General features: G+C 32.5%; 1 protein-coding gene across 3 annotated transcripts in view; it reads right to left on the bottom strand.

Annotated features, from left to right (window-relative positions):
- The window catches only part of DCC (DCC netrin 1 receptor), a 1370610-nt gene that overhangs the window by 424208 nt on the left and 922160 nt on the right, over positions 1 to 24242 (bottom strand). For all 3 annotated transcript variants that reach the window (XM_074279384.1, XM_074279385.1, XM_074279386.1), the window contains exon 8: positions 63 to 219. In XM_074279384.1, the coding sequence (XP_074135485.1) occupies positions 63 to 219 (157 nt within the window). The remainder of the gene's footprint in view (positions 1 to 62; positions 220 to 24242) is intronic.

Raw genomic sequence — 24242 nt, 5'->3', positions numbered from 1 at the left:
GTATGAGCTTTTCATTTTGCATCCAAAGAGGTATTAAAGCTCATTTAATTGATGGAACCTACCTGTTGTCACCTTCTCTGGAAAAGAAGACGGAGAAAGTTTGAACATTCCCTCTTGCTTCTGCGGGTGGACGCCAGCTGAGACGAACAAAGCGACTGGAAACCAAGACAGGGACCACATCTCGGGGAGCAGAGGGGAGGACACTGGAACTTGGGATAGCTAAAGGGGAAGGAGAGGAATCAGTCAGAGGGGCTGATGGAACAGAGGCATTTACAAGGGTCAGAACCATGGCAGTAGGTGGAGCTAATAAGTGAGACAATGCAGGGCCAAAGACACAAGACATAAACATGAATGAATGGGAGGAAAAACAAAGAGAGTGCTAATAATAAAGCAATGTCACAAACATATTTATAGTCTAATTAAGAATTATTAGTCACTAAGAACTACAACAATCTTAAGTCTCTTCTTAGTTCTTGGTCCTAAACTTGTGACCATACATCAAAATGACTGAATAAGGCCTAAAACACAACTGTTTGCAACAGCTCCAAATCACTGAGTTTGGTTAGCTCATGAGTAACTAAAGGTTAGAATCCCTCTTCTGGAAAGATTATATGATCATAGAGTCACTGATTTAGCTAGAGTTGACATTAAAGTTTATTGAGTCCAATCCCCTTCTTTTAAATAAATGATAGATAGACAGATACAAAGACAGATAGATAGATAGGTAAATAGCTAGATAGACAGATACATTGCTAGACAGACAGAAGACAAATACATAGACAGATACATAGACAGATAGATAGATAGATAGATAGATAGATAGATAGATAGATACATACATACATACATACATACATACATAGATAAATAGAGAGATGGATAGATAGATAGATAGACCGGTACATAGACACAGATAGATAGATAGATAGAGAGAGAGAGAGAGAGATAGCTTTTATTACAGAAGCAAAGCTATGACTATAAAGTCAAATGATCTCAAAGAAAAGATCTTGAAGCAATCAATTTCCACATCTCACTACTACCACAGAAAATATTCCTTAGCAATATAAAGCCATTGAAAAATTATGCTGATATACTTTATCATTAAGAAAAAAGCAAAAAAAAAAAAAAGTTCTTAAGATTATAGTGATCTAGTAAAATAATGTTTTTAAACTACTTTGTAAACCTTAAAACATTATATGAATTCAAAGTGTTATATCATTTAATTTAAATGCAGGGAATATATATTTTAAAGGTTTAGAAACCTTACTTATTTAATCATCACAAGTTTAAAAAAATTAACAGCCCTCATCTTTCCCACTACTGACCAGTAAACTCAATATATATTCCTGGAACATTTGGTAAGTGATCATTTAGTGAAGAAAATAGTGATCAGTAAGAGTCAGAATAGATTCATTAAAATCATGCCAGACTAAGTGCAGATTTTTTTTTTTTTTAATAAGGACACCAGACTAGTGAGGTAAATGACAAAAATATAATGAGATAAATAAATTTCAATGAGACATCTGACAAATTCTCTCACAATGTCCTTGTAAGAAAAATGATGAGGTATGGCATATTACAGATATTGTGGAGCCAAAATATTCTTCAGGACGGGGTTAGTCTAAATACTTTTGAAGTTACTTCCAACTCTAAAATAATAAAACTCTATGCCTGGCTAATTTTTCCTACAAAACTTTATTACCCATAAATTATCAGAGACTTTTATTTAATCTTTTATTTCATTCATTATAACCTAACTTCTAAGAATCATAGAAATTTAAACCTAGAAGAAATCTTAGTTATTACCTATTTCAATTCCCTTATCATATGGATAACAAAATGAACACTTCAAGAGGCTAAACAGTTCAACATCTCACATCTAATTAGTTATAGACTTAAGTCTAGAACCAGCATCTTGTAATGTCCAGTTCAGAGTTTTATCACCTTGCCACACTACCTTTCCATTGAGCTATGCATAATGAAAATGGCATTTTCAAATATTTCTTTAAACCTATTTACTTAAAGTTTAAATTTTAAGCCCATAATTGGAATTTCTAAGAATGGAATTACCAGATTCATGCTGTCCATAATTAATTTATTAAAAACCTGGCTGTGAAGAGTCTTTTTTCCCCTTACTAACTTTTAATGCAAAATTAGAGGTAGATTTATGGGATAAATTTTAATGTAAGTTGAGCTGAAAATGTGAAAATTATGAATTTGGTGATTTTTTTTTTTACCACCCTTCTCTCATTTCTACAAGACTCCATCTGTCTACAATTGCCTCCAGTTTCCTAACACTGCCTATATTTCCACCCACTTCTACCACATGCACTAAAAACCTTTCCTGATCCATGCCTTCCTCCTATGTCAGGGACAACTACAAGTATCAAAACATTAATACTAATTCCCATTTACCACCAATTAGAATGACATGTTTTCTTTGGGTCTGTTAGCTTTTCCCTAAACATTATTTTTCCCATTCGGAGGCTACTGGGAGTTCAAATATATGTTAGTCTAGTACTCACATCTATGAGGTTTTAAAAATCACAGCTACCAAAATGCTAATATTACTTTTTGGGAATCAGTTCCACTCTCTGGAGGTTGGTTACCAGTGATCAAACTGCCAAATCCAATCATTGGCCTTTTTTTAATCTCCAATTTACTTGGCATTTCAACTAATGACGTATTCTGAGATACATTTCTCCCTCTCTATGTCACTGTTTTTTTTTGTTTGTTTGTTTGTTTGTTTGGTTGGTTTTTTGTTTGTTTGTTTGTTTGTTTGTTTGTTTTGTTTTTTTCTGGATTCTCCTTGTATCTATATGACTTGACTGCTAAATATGGTTGATTTCCCCCCAAACTCTTGGGCATTATTATTTCTTTCTCTATATATTCTCCCTTGGTAAAGTCATTATCTTCCATGGTTTTCATTTTTTAAAATTTAGGTTATTTATACATACACATTCACATACATACATACATACATACATATATATATGTACATATATATATATATATATATGAGAGAGAGAGAGAGAGAGAGAGAGACAGAGAGACAGAGAGACAGAGATAGAGAGACAGAGATGTACACAGTCTTCTGAATCCTAATACCAAATATCAGCTGCTTTTTGTACTTTCCATGACTATTATAAAATCAAACTCATCACATTTAAAATGTAAAATGCTGTATTCCCTCTAATTTTTCTTATTTCTATTACCACAATAATTTCAGTCACCCAGTTCCATAACATTGAAATCAGCTCTATTACTTCTTTTAACATCTCCCCCCCCATCACATATCATATATACTTTACTTTACATGTTGGAAAGAGGGTAGAATTTGAGTCAGAGGAAATAAATAATAATGATGATGATGATAATGATAATAAATAACTAGTATGTATAAAGTCCTTACATAGGTCAAATTATTTTATTTTCCTCACAACCCTGGGAGGTAGATATTATCTTTATTTTAAAGATAAGGAAACTGAGGAGGAAAAGGAACAAATTAGCAACATAACTAAAATGTGTCCAAAAAGTAGATTTGAATTCAAAGCTCCAGACTTCTGGCCCAGTGTCCTATCTACTGTGCTATGTAGCTACATCTTGCTTTGCCTTCTGTTTACCTACTTACAACCTCCTACCCCAAACATATTTTAAGCTCTTCCCACTACATACTATTTAAAAGGAAATCTGGACTGTGAATATGTTGATTTTTCCTTTAAGAATTATTCTCATGTGTAGAACACTGGTGACTCAGAACTATATCAATTAGATTTTCCCATCTGCAAGGGCTTGGTCATTATAGCTCCCAAAATATTCTGTAGGAATAGAAACAAGGACTCAAGGAAAATATCTTTTCCTGCAAATACATGAGTAAAGGTCACTTGTTGCTAGATGATTAGAATTAACTATGGATTTACTAATATAGAATCACTTCCATTATCATGAATAATCCCCAGATTTTATTATCTTCTTGGTATATATTCAATGAGTATTGCATGTGCTAGTCTTGCTAGTTACATCTTGTTTATTTAATTAATATCCACATCCCATGCAGTCAAACATTCATGTAAACATATGCATACATACAGTACTGAAGTTATTCTCCATTAATTAAAAATAAAACAAGCAAAAAAGATTCTTATCTGTCCCCAATATATCCAGTTTAGATTTCTTTCTCTTCTCTTTCCATTCTATCTCTTTTTGAACTGTTCTTGTGAAATAACCATATTGGGAAAATTAACAAATTAATTCATGCTAAATTGTTAGTGCATTAAATTATTGCTCATCTGAAAAGGTAATTTCTGGATGATCTATGTCTTTACATCAATCACTAATGGTGATATTTTCAGCAACTTTTGTAGAAGAATATTTTGTACTGCACCTTTTAACAGTACTTCAAATCCTCAATGACATGGAAGGCCAGCCCTAAATCTGAGTGTTATAAGTTACCATCTCCTTTTGAATGGCTATTTATAATATTTTAAATGCCCATATGTTCCATATAGCAAAATCCAGATTTTCCAACATTTACCATTATCGTTTCTTGTCCTTTTAGCCAATCTGAGAGGTGTGAGGTGGTACTTCAGAGTTGTTTTAACTTGTACTTGTTTAATCAAGGATTTAAAGATTATTAAGACCATTAAAAATAATGTGTGGGAGGTGAAGCCAAAATAGCAGATTTTAAAGGAGAGATTAACAAAACTGAAACTAAGAAAACTATTGAACATATTAATAAAAGTAAGAGTTGGTTTTATGAAAAAACCAACAAAATGAATAAACCTTTGGCTAATTTGATTAGAAAAAGGAGAGGAAAAACAACAACAACAACAAATCACCAGTATCAAAAATGAAAAGGGTGAACTTACCATCAGTGAAAAAGATATTAAAGCAAGAATTAGGAGCTATTTTGCCCAACAATATGGAAGCATATCTGATGATCTAATGGAAATGAATGAATATTTGCAAAAAATATAAATTGCCCAGAGTAGCAGAAAAAAAAAATAAATTAGGTAAATAGTCCCATTTTAGAAAAAAGATATTGAACAAGTCATTAATGAATTTCCTAAGATGGATTCACAAATGAATTTTATCATTTAAAGAACAATTAATTCCAATACTATGTAAACTATTTACAAAAATAAGTAAAGAAGTATTGCCAAATTCCTTCTATTCCACAAATACGGCACTGATATCTAAACCAGGAAGAGCCAAAACAGAGAAAGAAAATTACAAATCAATCTCCCTAATGACTATTGATGCAAAAATTTAAAATAAAATATTAGCAGAGATTGAAGCAACTTATCACCAGGATAATAAGCCAGGACAAAGTGGGATTTATATCAGCAACACAGGGTTGATTCATTATCAGGAAAACTTACCATAATTGACCATGTCAATAACCAAAGAAACAAATCATGTGAAAATCTCAATAGATGCAGGAAAAAAATTGACAAAAATACAGCACTAATTCTATTAAAATACTAGAGAGCATAGGGATGAAGAGAACTTTCCTTAAAATGATAGGCAATATCTATCTAAAACCAACAGCAAGTATTATTTGTAATGGAGAGAAGCTGAATATATTCCCTTTCAGATTGGGGTGAAACAATGATATCCACTATTCAACTTTATACTAGAAATTTTGGCTTTACCAATAAGAAAAAAAAATAGAAATTAAAGGAATTAGAATAGGCAATGAGAAGATAAAACTATCACTTTTAGCAGATGATATCAAGGTATACTCAGAGGAAATTATCCAAAAACCTACTTGAAACAATTCATTGTTTTAACAAAGTTGCAAGATATAAAATGAATCTACACAAATCATCAACATTTCTTTACATTACTGACAAAATAAGAGATAGAAAGAGAAATTCCATTTAAAATAACTGTAGACAAAAGAAAATATTTGGGCATCTACCAGTCAAAACATACACAGGAACTACATGAACACAATTACAAAGCACATTTCACATAAATAAAATCATATCTAAACAATTGGAAAAAATATCAATTCTTCATGGCTAGGATGAGATAATATAATAAAAATGAAAATTCTGCTTAAATTGGTCTACTTTTTCAGTGCCTTGCCAATCAAACTGCTAAAAATTATTTTATATAACTAGAAAAAATTGTTACAAAATTCATGTGGAAGAACAAAAGGCCAAGAATATCAATGGAATTAATTTTTTTCAAAAAATTCAAAGTATGGTAGCTTAGCTGTATCAAACCTAAAACTATATTATTAAGCAGCAGTCATCAAAGCCATTTTGTACTGGCTAAGAAAGTGGTGGATCAGTAGAATAGATTTGATAAACACAACAAAATAATCAAGTCCTATAGTACAGCAGTATTTGATAAACTCCTAAACTCCAGCTTCTGGGATAAGTACTTACTATATGACAAAAAATGCTGGGAAAACTGGAAAATAACATATCAGAAATTTGCCATAGATATACATCTCATACCCAATACCAAAATAAAGTCAAAATGAGTATATGATTTGGTCATAAAGAGTGAAATGATAAATAAATTAGGAGAGCAAGAGATAATTTACTTAACCAGTCTTTGGAAAAGGGAGGAATTTATGACCAAAGAAGTAGAGAACATTATGAAAGGCAAATTTACGTGAACTGATGCTGAACAAAACAAGCTGAACCAGGAATGCATTGTACACAATAACAGAAAGAAAGTGTGATGATCAACTATGAAAGACTTAATTCTTCTCAGTGGTGTATGATCCAAGGTGATCCCAATAGACTTTGGATGGAAAATGTCATCTGCATCCAAAAAAAGAATATAGAGATCAAATGTAAATCAACACATTCTTTGTTCACTTTTTTTCCTGTTTTTTTTTCTCTCTCCCATGGTTTTTTCACTTTTGTCCTGATTTTTCTCTTCCAAATATGATTCATAAAACAAAACGTATTAAAAATAAATAAATAAATAAATAAATAAACAAATAATAAATAAATAAATAAAAATGTGCCTTAAAAAAAAAAATGTGATGGTTCAATGGTATTCACTTGAATTTCCTATCAAGAATTCCAATAACTAGTAGAATGTAAGCTTCTTAAGGTCAGGGATTGTATTTATTTTTAATCTTTGTACTTGTATTCAGAATTCTTAGTATCCTAGTACAAGATATTTCCAAATAGTAGGAATTTAATACCATTAGATTAAATTTCATGTCTGAGATATCTTTAACTAAAAATAGTTTATTTCTCACCTCAGTGAGCTGAGGTGAATTAATAATTGTCTCTGTGAACAAGGGAGTTACTCTTATTTTGTTGTTCTTTGTATCTCTTCTGACTATCCTTTTGAGCTCATCTAGGCTCAGTTGGCACCAATAAAAGTCAGTATAGAACTAATTAGAGATAATTTATCTTTCTTAAAAGAAAAGAAACTGATTTTTAAGAACACATGGCCTTTTTCATTTTGTAAATGGGAATTAATTTTGTGCTTATTAACTCTCCATGCTTCCATCCAACAACAACTTGTCTTAGAATTCTCAATATGGAACCAATCTCTTTCTTTGCCCCTAGAGGCCTAATTTCCAGTCTGGGTTTAATCTCACAAGCTCTTTACAGTTGTCATGGTTATGATTTCTTTATCTGTTGTCATGGAGAAAAAGAGACTCTATTTCTTAGGTGTGTAACATATATTTTCTTAGTACTGTTCCATTATAGCAAAGTCCAGAAAGAATACTTGATAATTGGTTTGATGCAACAATAACAAAATCATCTTTAAAACCTTTAAAATCACATTTAATGGCTTAAAGATTGAGAGAATTACTCAATGATAATTACAAGACAGTCTTTGGTTACATTTAAAAAAAAAAAAAAGACTATTAAAGATTTCCCCCCAAGGTTTAAAAAAAAAACAACAAAAATGTTTATGGGCATTAATTTACTCTAAGCTCATTAAGAGTGCATGACCTGTGCTACCTAAGCAGGGAATGAAGGATGATATGATATGTTCATAAAAATGCAAAAATATTTAATTTGCATTAAACATTAGATCAACCATTGAGCTTATTTCCCTGTCCTACTTCAAATTTCCATTCCCTACGCTACTAACTAAAACAATATGCATACTACTATGAAAGATCCTGACTATTTTCATTAGCTGTGTCTCTTTGTTCGTTTAAAATTAAAAGAATAAAATGAAAAGCTATCTTTAGTAAGAATTGTGGGGACATTTTAATTTTCCAAGTATATAGAACCTACAAAAATTTTTTCTTTCCCCTTTTTCTTCAACATTAAACTAAAAAAGTTTATTATCTGTAAGTAAGCTGTTAAAGTAGACTTCATTGTAAATAAAATCCAACTTGGTTTAAAACTATTGAAATTCACTAGAAAGGCTTCAGGAACATAATAAAGTTGTTAAAGGCATATTTTGGGGGGGTATAGTGTTATTTTAAATGGTTTAAAATTGCCAGGATTAATATTTCCCTGAAATTATATACTACTCTCAACAGTCAAAGAATCTTTGTCATGAAATCAATGTTTTATAAATCTTGATGAAAATGGAAAATATTTGAGATACTTTAAATCTCTAACACAAACTGCTTTTTATTTTTAATTAAGAAAAATGGAGGGAGTTAAGGCAGGTCATACTGGTCATCTTCAACTTTTTTTCCTAGGTTTAAAAACAAATAAGCATATAATATTTCAACATATCAGTAAATATTGTATGAGGTCATCTTGCTTTTTCAGATTTTGCTAAGCAATGTCCAGATTAGAATCTGTGACTACAAGTTTTCTTCCAACTCAGAAAGTTGTATGACGTCTATCTATAAATACACATACATTCATACACATGCATTTTTGCATATACACACATTCACATCCCAAAAACAAAAACTATATGTGTTATACAGCAACACAACTGAGTCTTATTTTAAAAAATATATTGCATATATGTATGCATATACATGATGCTACAGATACATTTATATGCATAAATGTATATTATGTGTATGCTAATGAAATCACATATTACACAATGCCTGTGCAAACATATATATGTATGTATATGTGTGTATGTGCATTAATATGTATGTCAACTAAGTTGTTAAATAAGCATAGATATGATAATTAGTGATTGATACATGATATATGAAATATCCAAATTATAAATAAGTTGGCTTCCAAAAGTTTGTTTTGTACATCATTGATTAGAAATTAAAGCACACTTTCCTTTAGGAATAATGTTTTCAAGGATAGTTAGAATTCCAGAGCCACATCTTACATAAAGCATTTAAGAGTTTTTAAAACCCTTTTTTTCACAATTACATGTGTCATAAACACAAGTCCTTTCCCATGATAATGATAATTAAGAAATGTCTTTTATTCTTTGCATTGGGCACTCTCTCCTCACTTTTTTGGATGGTTCCTTCTAATTTCAGAATCAGAAAGAGTATAGTTAGGTACTGGGCAGAGACTGCTGATGTGGAAAATGGAATACAGGTCAGATGTAAAGCTGAAGAAGGTTCTAAAGGACCAAGTACTTCTTTACAGTGATAGGAGATGGGAGAGGAGGGTACTGGTGGGCCAAGACTTTGGCCATTAAGTTTGACACTGATATAAATTTTCAGTCAAGAGGAGGAGAATAAGCAATTCTTTGGCAGCTGTATAGGAAAGAAAAGGGAAAAAGTAAACAGAAGCCACAGGTGAGAAACTCAAGTAAATTCTAAGACATTTTTTTAGTAGGAGAAGGTGTGCAGTGAGGAAGGAAGGGGGAGAAAGCCACTTCTTCATTTATACAGTGATTTTTAAGTAAATGTTTGTATGTAGGGAAATGTTTATTTAAAATTGATCTTCTTATAGTACTTTGATATTCAATATTATAGATCTCTTACAGATTAGATAGATTTTATATCTATGCTGTTCTGGCAATCTGACCATTCTCTAACTAACACAGCTTTGAAGGGAAACAAACAACCTCTTTCATTTCCAAACAATTATTTTTAAAAGTGCAAAATTGTATGCTTTAGACGATAGTAATTAAAAAAGACAATCAGATTACTAAGAACTAGAGTGATTAGGAAAGGATTTATAGAGAAAGTAGGAGACTAAGAACATGGATTTTACATGCAGAAGAGATAACCTAGTACAACCCTGCTTTAGATTTTTTTAGGGGAAGAAACAAAGTAAAAGAGGTTGGGTGACTTGTGAGATCACTCAATTAATAATTATCAGAAAATTGTGGAGGAAATAAAGAAAAGATTCAGAAGACAATTTTCTTAATTTTATACTTCAAATCCAAAGGGAAGAAATAAGACTATCATGATATGTGACTTAGTATTTATGTATAGACACAATTCTAGAATAAGATACTTCTGGTGCCTTCCATAAAAATTCATTTTGCTGTCACTTTAATGTATACACCACACTGAACATATATTTTACACATATATTAGTCACAAAATGATGGGTTCACAAATATAAGCAACATTGTGTTTTCCCCAAGATGTAAAATCTTTCATGTTTAACATAAATACCCTATAATTTTTCTTATTTTATTCTACCAGGATGATCTATATGGAGAAAGTCAAACATGGAGCACTTCTGCAAAGCTCTTTTTCATGGTGGGATGTTGTCAAGACAATAACTTTAAAAAGTGCACAAAAATGGTATTTAAGTGAGTGGAGACAAAGTCTTGTTTTCTGCAAATATTCACTAACTCCTTCCCAGTAAATGAAGCATCAGAATTTTTTCCTCCCCCCCTGGGATGTTATGAATTGGAACCTGTTATTCTTTTGACACAGGAAGGCAAAGATATAGGAAGCCTTTATAATTTTATTTCACTATCTTAGACTTTATTGTGCTTTGGGCCTCTTTTCTCTCCAATAACCATAAGTAATAAGTGAAAAATCACTGATTATTATTTTAATGGAGTCATGTTTTAATTGGGACAAACTGCATAAGAATGCCAATTTCAAAATTTCCATGGGGGAAAAAATTCCTGCAAATCTTTCCCTGTGGATATTCAACTGATTTGGCTTAAAGAGACAAAATCATTATATAATCAGAAGAACATTGCTCTTTTACAAAGATGGTCTTTCAGGGCTCTCTTCAACAAAGAGATTATTCAGGACAGTTCCAGTGGTCTTGTGATGGAGAGAACCATCTGCACCCAGAGAGAACTGTGGGGACTTAGTGTGGATCAGAACATAGTATTTTCACTCTTTTTGTTATTTGCTTGCATTTTGTTTTCTTTCTCATTTTTTTCCATTTTGATCTGATTTTTCTTGTACAGCATGATAATTGTGGAAATATATGTAGAAAAATTGCACATTTAACCTATATTGGATTATTTTCCATCTGAGGGAGGTGGTGAGGAAAGGGAGGGAAACAATTAGGACACAAGACTTTTTAAGGGGGAATGTTGAAAATTGTCCATGAAGATATTTTGAAAATAAAAAGCTTTAATAAAAAAAAAAATAAAAGCAGAGAAAAAAAAGATGGTCCTTTGTTTCATGGAAAAAGTGTGGATTGTTTCAAGCCTGACTTATTTTCTCAGAGGCAAACCACCCTTCTTTGTTACTCCTATTTGATCCTAGGCACTGCCATTCCAAGTTGTCCATAACAAGAGGCACCTTGTTGTAACAGATGAGTGCTACCATTACAATTAGAAACACCTAAGCTTGTACCTTTTCTGAAACACTTATTGGAGAGAATTGTACAATTCACTTAATATTTCTGAAGCTTAGTTTATTCATCTGTAAAAGAGGGATAATAATATCTTTTATGTCACCGGGTTGTTCTGACAGTCAAATGAGATAATGTATGTAAAACACTTTGTAAGCCTAGAGGTACTATATAAATGTCAGCTATCATTATTACTGTCAGACAATCCCTAGAGTTTATCCATACCACTGTGTATCAGGAGAGTAGGCAGTCTTCATTCATTTGTTTTTTCCTTTGTTGACAATTTGATTAGACTGTTTAAAGTCATTATAAATCCCATCACAAGAAGTTCTAGGACTTGATGCAATGACCAAATCTCATTATATATAAAAAAAGACTGGGATCATATATCTGGAGGATCTCCCCATTTGTTTGTTTCTTTGTTTTCTCAGTAGCATTTTGTTTTGTCCAAATATTTTTCAATATTCATTTTGTAACATTTTATACTTCTAATTTTCTCCTTTCCTCCCTTATCTCATCTCTCCCCAAAACACCAAGCAATATGATGTTATACATGTACAGAACTTTTAAACATATTTTCCCCTGTGTCATATTTTTTAAGAAATTCAGACCAGGGGCAGCTAGGTGGCGCAGTGGATAGAGCACCAGCCTTGAATTCAGGAAGACCCGAGTTCAAATCTGGTCTCAGACACTTAACACTTCCTAGCTGTGTGACCCTGGGCAAATCACTTAACCCCAGCCTCAGAGGGGGGGAAAAAAAAAAAAAATTTAGACCAAAATGAAAAAAAAATGAGGAAAAAAGGGAAATAAAACAAAACAAAAATGTGAAAGTAGTATGCGTCAATTCATATTCAGTTTCCTTAGTTCTCTCTCTGGATCTATATCCATAGCATTTTCCATCCTAAACCTATTAAAATCGACTTGGATTATATGCTGAGAAAAGCTAAGTCTATTGTAGTTGATCATGACAAAAACTTTGTATTACTTGCACACAATGTTTCTTTTGGTTTTCTCGTTTCACTTAGCATCAGTTTGTGTGTCTAGGTTTTTCTGAAATCAGGCTGCTCATCATTTCTTATAGAACAATAACATTCCATTACATTCACATAGATAACTTATTCAGCAATTCCCAAATTTAGGGACATCCTCTCAATTTCTAATTCCTTGTCATACCAAAAGAGATGCTACAAACATTTTTTTCACATAAGGGTCTTTCTACTTCTTTTATGATTTCCGTGGAATATAGATCCAGTAATAACACTGCTGAATCAAAGGATATATATAGGTTTATAGTCCTTTGGGTATAGTCTCCAAATTGGTGGAATCAGTTCACAACTCCAGCAACAATACTTTAGTGTCCCAGTTTTCCCCAATCCCTTCCATTATTCATCATTATCTTTTCCTGTCATCTTAGCCACTCTGATACATATGAAGTGGTACCTCAGAATTTTCTTAATTTGCATTTCCCTAATCAATTGTTATTTAGAGCATTATTTCATATAACTAGAAATGGCTTTAATTTTTTCATCTGAAAATTGTTCATATCCTCTGATCATTTATCAATTGGGGAATGATATATATTCTTATAAATTTAAGTCAGTTCTCTATATATTTTAGAAATGAGGTGTTTATTAGAAACACTGGTTGTAAAATTTGTTCCCCAGTTTTTTGCTTCCATTCTGTTTTACATTGCTTTGTTTGCACAAAGCCTTTTAAATTTAATCAAAACTATCCCTTTTTGCATTTTATAATGTTCTCTAGTTTTTCTTTGGTGATAAATTTCCCCCTTCTCCACAGATCTGACAGATAGTATATCCTAATTTGCTTATCATCCTTTATGTATAAATCATGAATCTATTTTGACTTTTCTTGTCATAGGGTTGGTCTATATTTAGTTTCTGCCATATTATTTTCCAATGTTCCCAGCAATTTTTATTAAATATTGAGTACTTATCCTAGAAGGTAAAGTGTATAGATTTATCAAAAAATAGGATACCATAGTCATAGACTATTGTGTATTACGTGCCTAACCTATTCTACTGACCCACTACTCTATTTCTTAGCCAGTGCCAAATGGTTTTGACTATTGTCACTTTATAATATAATTTTAAGACATCACCATTTATAAAGAAATTCCATTTGAATTTAAAAGCAAGATGTACAGTAAACTAGCACCTCTTTGTTATATGTCTCAATTTTTTTAATCAAAGTTTTGATGCTACATCTTACATAACTATTTTAAGATTTTTAACATATGTTGATAATCCTTTTTCCAGAAGAGCCTATAAGATAGTCTTTTGCTTTAAGGAATCAAATTGTTATTATTTTTTAAAGTCAACAAACAGTAAGCACAGTGAGACTGTAAAGCTATAACTGGCTGCAAGATACTATTTTTTCACCTATTATCTTTTCAAATTTTTATGAAAGTTGCTCTCAAAACACACAGTAGACATTTAATAACATGTTGACTTCCATGAATTCACAGGGAGACAATAAAAAAAAAAAAATTATAATGGGGAGCCAAGATGCAGAATATAGGCTGGAACTTGCTGAAATGTACCAACATTCCCCTTCAAACAATTTTAAAATAATGTCTCAAGTCAAATTTTGTAGCAACAGAGTCAACAAAAAGTAATAGGAAGACATTTTCCCAATATATGGCAACTTAGTAGATAGGCAAGAGGTCTCTGTAAAAGCAGGATAGGGATGAAGCACAGCAGGAACATCAGAAGTGAGTCCTCATGACAGCAGCAGCAGTAACAGGTTTGAGAGCCCTTTATCATTTTTTAGGGGAGTAAGAAGGCTTCTACATATAGAGAGGGCATGGGTGTGAATCAATTACGAATCAAAAAATATAGGGTTGAAAAGAGAGACATACTGAAAGAAGGGGGAAGATAAAGGCAATGTTGGTCAAATTTTCTCTGGCAGCAGTTGGTCAGATAAATCAGAATAAAGGAATTCTGTAGGCAGGGAGGCCAATTTATTATAATAATCCAAGTATGAAGTAATAAGATGAGTTTAACTATCAAAGTCAGAGCAAAAACATTTGAGTACCCTAGGAAAGTTTTGAAAACTATAAACCCTATATGTTACAATTCAACAGTCTTTATTGTAATAACTCGAGCTTTATTTACCATAACATAAATCCCTTTGTGCCATGGAGAATTAAAAGTTTGTACATTTACATTAAAAATCATATTTTAAAAATATTTCTCATTTTGCCATAGTACCCTACCTCAAAACAAACTTTGCCCTTGAGGAATCTTAATTAGGACAATCTTCCATTGGTGATCATTTTTACTCTTCCCTTTTTCAATTTTCTTGCATGACTATGTCAGTCCCATGAAAACTTATCCTAATTTTCATAAGTTTATCCTAGTGCTACATGTTTATTCCAGTAGAATTCACATATTATACAAAGGAACTAGTTTCCATAAGGGCTTTCATTGCCTATCTGAAGTGAAATGCTTATCACTGTTCCCTGTCCTGGGTGACTGTTCCTTTTTCAAGTCTTTGAGTTCAGTCCATCTTGAATGTAGACATTTTTCTCTCTTCAACACTGATTTCTGACATCTTTCTCTGTTCTTCCACAAATTACCTGATATCTCCCCTTATACTTAATATCTTCCTGATTTTGTTCTCTCCCTTTCCCCTGGTTTATTTTCAACCTCATCATTGTGTCTCCCTTTTTCCATTTTCTGGGACCCTAAAGCTGTCACCTCAATCACTCCCCTGTCACTAAGAGCTTCCTTTGGGGCTAAAGGTTGACATGCTGTGACATCTCCCATCCCTCATTTTCTTTTGTCACTCCTTTCCTCATCTCTGCCATATGGTGCTCCCTTCCTGCCATATGGTGCTCCCTTCAGACACACTCTGATAATGCTCTCTGTAGAAGAATAACTAAAAGAATACATATCCTATTGATGTCAATCAGTACATCACGGTTTAAGAAGCAGTACTTATTCCAAACCATCTCCATTGGAGATCTGATACTATTAAAGTAAAATGGCTGACAAACTGCTGGGAAAGAGAGAGAATTGATATAATCCAACTGACATCCTTCAGACTGCAATGTTAGTGCCCAAACTGCTAGGCAGGAGGCAATCAGATCCTTTGCATTAGAAAAACAGGATGGAAAGAAAATATATACTTACATAAGAAAGGCCAGATCCTGCAAGATTAAGTTATACCCTGTAGGAAGCTGACCACTTCCAGAAGCGGCTTTTTTACTGTCTAAGCCATTAGAATCACATTTATCATAGAAAAGGAAAAATTTGTCCAAACATACCCATCATTTGATATTTGTAATATATTTTATTTTTATGTTTTTTTCTTTTTCGTTCTTTTTTAATAACTAGAGAAATATTCAATGCCATGTTTAGCTGCTATCAATTTCACGAAATGACTCTGAAAACTAAATTTTTTCCATTTTTTTTTTAGCATGAAAAGTTCACTGAGCAGAGCTGTGGTATTAGCAGTCTGGGCTTGGGATGGACAAGCTGATAACTGGAATGTCAGGAGGTACTAGAAGCCAAGACTGCATTGGCAGAGGAGGGCAGGCGAGGTTTATTAAGCATCTGTCCACAGTGTACTTGGCTCAAGACCATTTCTATTCATCCCTGGATTTCACAGCCACCAAAAAACATTAAAGGGATATAAAATAAAGAGGAAATAAAAGGAAGAGTTTTATTTTTTTTTTAAAGGAGAAAAGTCATTGCACACATCAATTAACATTGGGTAAATAGAGATAGGCAACTAGTATGGAGCTACTACAAAACAGTGGAAGGCACCAAGTTACAGAAAAGTTCAATTTCCCTGTGTTCCAAAGTAGCATTTTGTTTATTTTTGTTTATTTTTCCTGTTATATTTGACCTTTATGATCATACAAGTGAACAAAAATTCCAGCATGGCCAAAAGAATCCCTCCTGAGTCTAGCTCACCATTGGGTAATGCGATATAGCTAACTCAGAGTGTGTCAGAGTACAATTGAATGATTATTTATACCAAGCTTGTATTTAAAAAAAGAAAGCATCATAGTGAGAAAATGACAGTAAAGCTGTAAACCATAAAAGAGGCTCATTGGTCTGAATGTAGCACTTGTACTTAAAATCCATTAAATAAGGAAATGAAAGAAATAACTACCAGAAATGATTGATTAAGGTCATAAAAACACACTACGCAATCATAAATTGCAGCTATGCACCAACTACTAGTGCCCTTCCTTGTCTCTTTAAATAGAAAGATGTTAATTCAGGAAATTTGTGAGATTGGAAGTCTTTAACAATTCTTTGAAAGGATTGTTTTAATTATCGTTATTTTTATTAGAAAAGACCATTTTCCCCATTATCTTCATGAATTGGGAATGATTAAAGTTAGAGCAGTTCATCAGACAACCTGGGTTAGAGATATGCATAAAAAAGTAGTTCAGCAACAAAAACAGATCTTCTGTTCCTGTTTACCCCAATGTAAAAGACAAAATAACTGTATGCCCCCAATAAGACAATTATTAGTAACAAAGAATCTTGAGGAAGCACTGGCAGATTCAGACTTACACAATCCTTCCTTCCATGTTTTCCTATTTGTTTTTTTTTCTTTCTTTCTTTTATTTTCTTTTATTTTTTTTTTTTTACCTTTAGACCATCTGCATGTCCAGACTTCATAGTACAAATAAATGTCTGCAATCAATGAATGTATTTACTTTATAAAACTGAATCTTTCAGGAGGATGTATCTTCATAATTAAGCAAAATAAGCTCTATTTTATAGTTCTATAAATGTAACAACATTTGAGTATAAGCAGAAAATGTTCAGAATTTCCATCAAGTTCCTTGATTTGTAGACATAAACAGAAAAAAAAAAAAAAAAAAAAGAAATATCAGTACAGCTTCATGGATTTCAGAGCCTTCTGAAGAGTATAACATGAGCCTTGAAATGAAAGGTGGAAGGGAAAAAGAATAACTAGGATTTCTTAAAAAATGAAATTATACTGGCCAAGTCTCATTTTCCTTTCTTCTCTACCAAACCATTAAATAAGTGGCACTTATTCATTCAATTAATAATTAGTTATTGGGTGCCTATTATGTGTAGTTATATATATATATATATATATATACATATATATATATATATATGTGTATGAAAGTATTTAAAATGTTACACTATCTGTGTAACATTCTATTTTCACATTTGTTTTTATGACTTTTTAGTTCTAGGTTCTCTCCCTTATCTCCACCCACAATTAAGAAACCACTTGTGAAGTTATGCAAAACATTTCCATAAAAGTCAAGTTGTGAAAGAAAACAGATCTTGTGCTTGATATTCTATTGGTGCTGAGTGATTTAAAAAAAAAAAAAATCTGGTTAAAGTACAAATAGTTCTCTTAAAAAAGAAATACAATGGAAAAAAATGACATTCTGTAATCTTTGGTGCTACTAGAAATTCTGAATAGTTTTTGTTTATAGCTGTAGTAAAAATCTGCTTTTTATTCTTTTAACTAGATTCTAAATATGAATTGGAATTAATCCATGTTTCTATAATTAAAAGCTAACTGTATGTGAAACATTTTACCCCTTAGAACATAAACTCCTTGATGTCAGGGGCTGTATCAATTTCCTCCAAGTAATTCTTAAATATATGAAGAAAGCCTCAGAAAGATAATCATATATTGTGGTAATAAACATTAGTAACTCATCTTATGATTTGATCAGTCTAAACCATGTTCCCAGCTCATTTCCACTATTCACAGAAAAATACCAAATTAATTTTTTTTTTTCAAATAGCTCTTGTCTTTGAAAAACAGTAAGAAGACCAGTCTCTTAGAGCTTAATTTCCAAGGGAAGAAATCCCAGAGGGGGAATATATATACTATGAATGCAAGAACTGCATGGAGGGTGTCAAGGAAACAGAATAAGTATTTATGTGGCCCACACTATGTGCCAGGTACTGTACTAAGCACTTCACAAATATTATTTCATTTAGTTCACATAACAACTGTAGGGAATAGATAAACTTTTATTCCTATTTTATAGGTGAGAAATTTTTTTTTAAGAAAATATTGGACACAATTGTAGAACAGTAGGAAAACAAGGAGTTTTGGCTGGATAAAATGATCAGAGAGGAATTGAAGTTGTGCAGAGGAAAGATCAGTCCTATCCAGGAGATAGGTTTGTTAAGGCAACAGTGTCCTAACTCTGAAGTTAAGTGAGTTAATTGGACCAATGATTAAATAGAAACTTTCTTTTACACCTGAGTGGATCTTAACAAACATTGCCTTATATTATTAATATTTGTTCACTATGTATATATGCATAAATGTTCATTAAATTATTCAAGATGGGTTCTGATGATTTTTTTTTTTTGGATGAGATTCTCTTGGATTTCTTCAAAATGACAAAATCTTTGAATAAGCTCTCTCATTATGGGACAGACTCAGTGTTGATAGTTCAGAAAGAGTGATCTGCTGTCTGCTTAGACTAAGGTTTTGTATAATAGATTGAGTTTGAAATAGGAAAGATGGTTAACATCCAATATAAAGACAATGGAGACCAAAGAGGATAATAGAGATGTAACAACAATAGGAAGCAAAGTTACAAATACCCGAAGATAATATAAAAAAGCTTGAATTCAAATGTCTATATGCCTTTTAAAGAAAAAAAAATGAATCATTTTCACTCAAATAATTATCATTCTGTTTTGAAGGTCAGTCTAAAACTAAATAGCATAATTGATAATAGTAGTTAATTAATTTAAAAAAAAGGAGCTGGTTTTATTTTTACTTGAATAGTTTTAATGAAGTTAGTGGCACTAGGGACCCTCACACTCCCATCAAATAGAAAAGGTACACACTTACAAGGGCTTCAGGCTAAGCTTAATTTTTAAAAATCTCCCCTTGTAAAGATTTTTCCCCCTATCTGCCAACTCCAGAAAGAAAAACATTAGCTTTACCTTGCAAATGTCGAGTCTGATGTGAAAAAAATCTTTTAAGCTCAATCATGTATTCCCTATAATTTTGTTAATGTGCTAATGTTTCGATGAATGATTAATAGCTATGTTTTAATAAACATAAAAAAATGAATGGGTAAATAAAAGAATTCTTCCAGTATTTCATTCCTTACTCAGTCTGAGTCTGATGGAAAAGGCGATTTGCCTTTTGAATGTGTGAACAGAGGTAATTATAGGAAAAGCATGATGCTTCAGAATCAGTTGGATTAGAGGAAACAAAAATGAAAAGCTAGGCCGTGTTTTCTATGTCTACTCCATTAAGATTCAAACATGGGCATTATCTTACTTTTTCACTTAATTTTCTTAAGTGTTAACAAGATATAAAAAATCAAGGAAGAAAAACAGCTTCATAGATAAATCCAGACTGTAGAGTCACCTTAACAGAAATGTAAACAGCTACTGCAAGTTTTGTCAAATAGTGAGATGATAAGTTCTTATTCCAGAAGGTGGAGTTTGGGGATTTATCAAATACTAAATTACTATAGGCCTTAATTATTGTTATATATATTTAATCCATTCCATTAATTTACCATTCTATATCTTAGTATCAAATATTTTGATGACTGCTGCTGCTTTAAAATATAGTTTTAGGTCTGGTATAGTTAAGCCATCATCCTTTGTATTTTTTTTCCCAATATTGGCTCTTACCACCACCCTCTTCTTCACACTTCCAACATGATTAACATAAGTGATACCCAAAACCTTGAATAAGAGCTATATGTATTATTATAGAAATGACTACACTCCCTCCAAGAAGAATTAAAGTTTTAATTAGAATGGATGAGTCAATTTTTCTGATGGAAGCCCCCACAGCTACTATTCAATGATTTACAACCCTGAAATTATTGTGAAGAATGCTGATAAAAGGATGTTTCTCTATTTTTGTCAATGTCCACATCAGTTCATTCTGAAGAAACAATTAGTGGTGTATAAAAGGAGTAAAGGCTATTGTTAAGTTCTAGGAAACCAGTAAAAACATACTTCCTTGTTGCAATGTGCATATCTAAAACCCACTGTCAAATGAGAGGAAATCTTCTCTGAAAGGGAGCAAGGATGAGAAGCACTTTGACACCCAAATACAGACCTGAGACAAATCACTCAAACTGCAACCATTTATCTAAAAAGTATCATGACACTGAGAAGATTTATAATGCAGAGCAATCAGCTGCTATCACCAGGGGTTAGTTTTGGCCACACATTTACCTTGCTTTTCATCCCAGGGCTTCAGGAATATGATCCCAACCACATTTACTTTTTTATTACATTTTTCAAGTCAGGGTTTAAGTAACCATGAAGCAGGTGTACAGTAGATTCAGGAGATAAAATTATTTCCCAAAGAATGGAATATTTAACTTATTTTCCCATAGGGTCATTTGGCAAATGGGATTAGCTTTCCTTGAGAATCAGTTTGTTTTTAATCTCTCTTAATACTTCCCCATAATGTATGGTAAAATGCCCTTTTGTTTCCTATGTTATTAAACAGGAGAAAAGAAATAGGGAAGAGAGGAGCAGAAGAAGGGAGGACCAAGAAGAGGAGAAGGAGAAGCAGAAAGAACAGAAGAAGGAAGAAGAGGAGAAAGAGGAGGAGAAATGTGAAGTCCAGATTGGCTTCCTAGAGGCCTCAAAATCAGCTGGATTCAGGATAAGCAAAAGTCCTTGGTCTTTAGGGGGAGAAGTGAAGGGGATCTACAAAACTGCCACATGCTCTCCACTGACCAACCTCCCTTCTCCTCGTCCTCCTCCAAAGTGACTTTGGCTTTTCTTATTCCACCCCCTAATCCCTCCTACGATTATCTATAAACACCAAAAGATTGAGCCAGCACTGAATAGTGAGAAGGGCCATTTTTCCAAGCATATGCTAATAGAGTATCATCCAATAGGTAATTAGCCTTAAGTGCTTGGTTGTCTGATTCCAGTGCAGCTATTCAGAGTTTCAATCCTTTACAGAGAAGGAGAAAAAGAAAGAGGAGGAGGAGAACAAGAACAAGAACAAGAGCAAGAACAAGAACAAGAACAAGAGCAAGAACAAGAACAAGAACAAGAAAGAAAGAAAGAAAGAAAGGAAGGAAGGAAGGAAGGAAGGAAGAAAGAAAGAAAGAAAGAAAGAAAGAAAGAAAGAAAGAAAGAAAGAAAGAAAGAAAGAAAGAAAGAAAGAAAGAAAGAAAGAAAGAAAGAAAGAAAGAAAGAAAGAAAGAAAGAAAGAAAAAAGAAAGGAAGAAAAAGAAAGAAAGAAAGAAAGAAAGAAAGAAAGAAAGAAAGAAAGAAAGAAAGAAAGAAAGAAAGAAAGAAAGAAAGAAAGAAAGAAAGAAAGAAAGAAAGAAAGAGGGAGGAAAAGAACATCTCCCCCAGCAACAACAACAACTACAACAAGCAGCAGCAGCAGCAGCAGTAGCAATAGTCAATGCAGAAAAAGAAGAGTATTCAAGACCTACAAATGAATTGGGTATTTTGATCTCCATTAGATGGAAAAGCATTCATTGATTCATTTGCATCTCCAGCTGAGGTTACATATTTAAGCCTGGAACTTCAAGATCATCCTCCAACTCCCTCATTTTAAAGATAAGTAAACTATATGGGGGAAAAAAGGAAAATAAATGGAAATCCTTACAAACAGTATTGTTAAAGATCTTGGTTTGACTATAAGTATTAAGAGAGTCCATGAAGTTCAGTGAAGTTTTTTAAAGTTATTTTAGGGAGAGGAAAAGTAGGGAAATTACTGATTTGAATATGGCATAGTTGCTTATGGTGGACAAAAAAATTAAGAATAATTAGAAAATACAACTAATTTATATACCTCATTTGGGTGAGTTGCTTCAAATTTTCCTACCTCTAACCTTGTAGAACAAATAAAATTAATAGAACCTTTGACAGTTCATACTTCCATTCCTGTTTTTCATGCATGTCCACTCTCTGTCCATGGTGCTAATGATTAGTGAGCTATGCAAAAGGCATACTCTGAGCAGAACATGAAATAAACAGTGGGCCAGTCACTAAGCACATGAAAAATGTCACCCTAGGTCAGCTCAGTGATTCATTTAGTTTAGTGTTCTTTCTCTGAGAGTGGCATCAAGGGATGTGTTGTTGATGGATTTGGTTGACCTTTATGACATCAATCTCTAAAGGTTAGGGATTTGCAATAAATAGTGGGTGCTTTCCTTAATGATCTATTATATATCTGACACCCATGAATTTGTTCCAACTTTTCTTATACCTATGTGTATTATCTGTTTCACCTCTTGTTGTAATAAGTTACTGGAGGTTAGCACCATCTTTGTAAAGCAGTCTTTCTCTTCATTTGTTCTAAAACTACCCCCCCCCACTTTCAAAGGGTTCCTCCCATTTCTAAAATTCTAGGATTTGATGACTAATTGATATTTAGCTTATTTATATCTTTCATGAATCTATCTTCATGAGTGTGTTCATTTTGAGGATGTTCCCTTTCTCATTACTTGTCTAAATGAAGAATTTTTTTTTTGCATCACATGTCCTTGTATAGGTTTTTCCTTTATGCTCTTGTTTAAATGTGAATTAGGATTTTATAGAAGTTTTTTCTAGCTCTTCCTGGCAGTATAATGATCAGAATGGCACACACTATATTTTATATACAAACCTGCCATGTTTCTTATAGGAAATTGAGATCATGTATTTTTCTTCAGTATCCTTTTGGGCATTCAATGAGGTGTACTTAAAGTAAAGCCATGTTTAACATTTCATTTTTTAAATTTTAGTCTCCTCTTTAGTTTCTTTCACAAAAATGACACTCATGAGGAAACATTATGCTAAAACATGGCAAGAAGATTTCTGTGAATGAATTAATTTTCACTTCAACCAAATTAAACTGAGTTGGGACTGAGCCACACATATAAAAGTTTATTTAATTTGGGTTTCAACATATGCTTTTTGTATATATATTTAAAAACTGAGCAAATCTGTTTGGTGAGCGCTATAGTGTGTATAGAAGCATATCTCTCTATATACATATCTATATAGAAGCATACTAACTTATGGAAGAGAAGTCTTTTCCAATAATATCTTAAACTAAAAGTTCATGTGTTCCTTAACTTTTAAAGTTATTTTTTCCTCCCATTTCCTTTCTAGAATTATCTAGAATTTTTTTAGTTTTTCCACTCTGTCTCTGCAAACTCATTGCCCAGTTCAAATAGAGGGGCATGCTTATGGTGCTCTCTTCAAACTTCACATTAGTGGATCACTATTGACTGATTCCCCAAATAAGTTATTTGACCTTTCCATTCTGTTGTCTCATGCTTTGATACTCGGGTGAAATCCCTTACCCTTGTCCCCTACCTACATTAGAACTAAACTTTAAGGCTTTTTCTGATAAATGTGGAGTGTCATCTCTCTTTAACTTTAGGCTATTAGTGCAATATCCAAGCAACCCAGCCTGGATGAACATATTATTCATAATTATCTGTTATAAGCTCAAGTCTCTGTGATAACAAAAATACATTCCTTTAGGCTTTTTAAGTCAGAATTATGCATACACATTAATATATCCTCCATTTAACATTCTTGCTACAGAATCTACTTATTGTTTCAAGCAAAGACTTATTTTCATAGAATCAAT

Source organism: Sminthopsis crassicaudata, chromosome 1 (genome assembly GCF_048593235.1).
Source record: "Sminthopsis crassicaudata isolate SCR6 chromosome 1, ASM4859323v1, whole genome shotgun sequence".
In the NCBI taxonomy this organism is placed as follows: domain Eukaryota; kingdom Metazoa; phylum Chordata; class Mammalia; order Dasyuromorphia; family Dasyuridae; genus Sminthopsis; species Sminthopsis crassicaudata.
The sequence above is the reverse complement of the archived record's forward strand: the minus strand, read 5'-3'. Positions and strand labels throughout refer to the sequence as shown.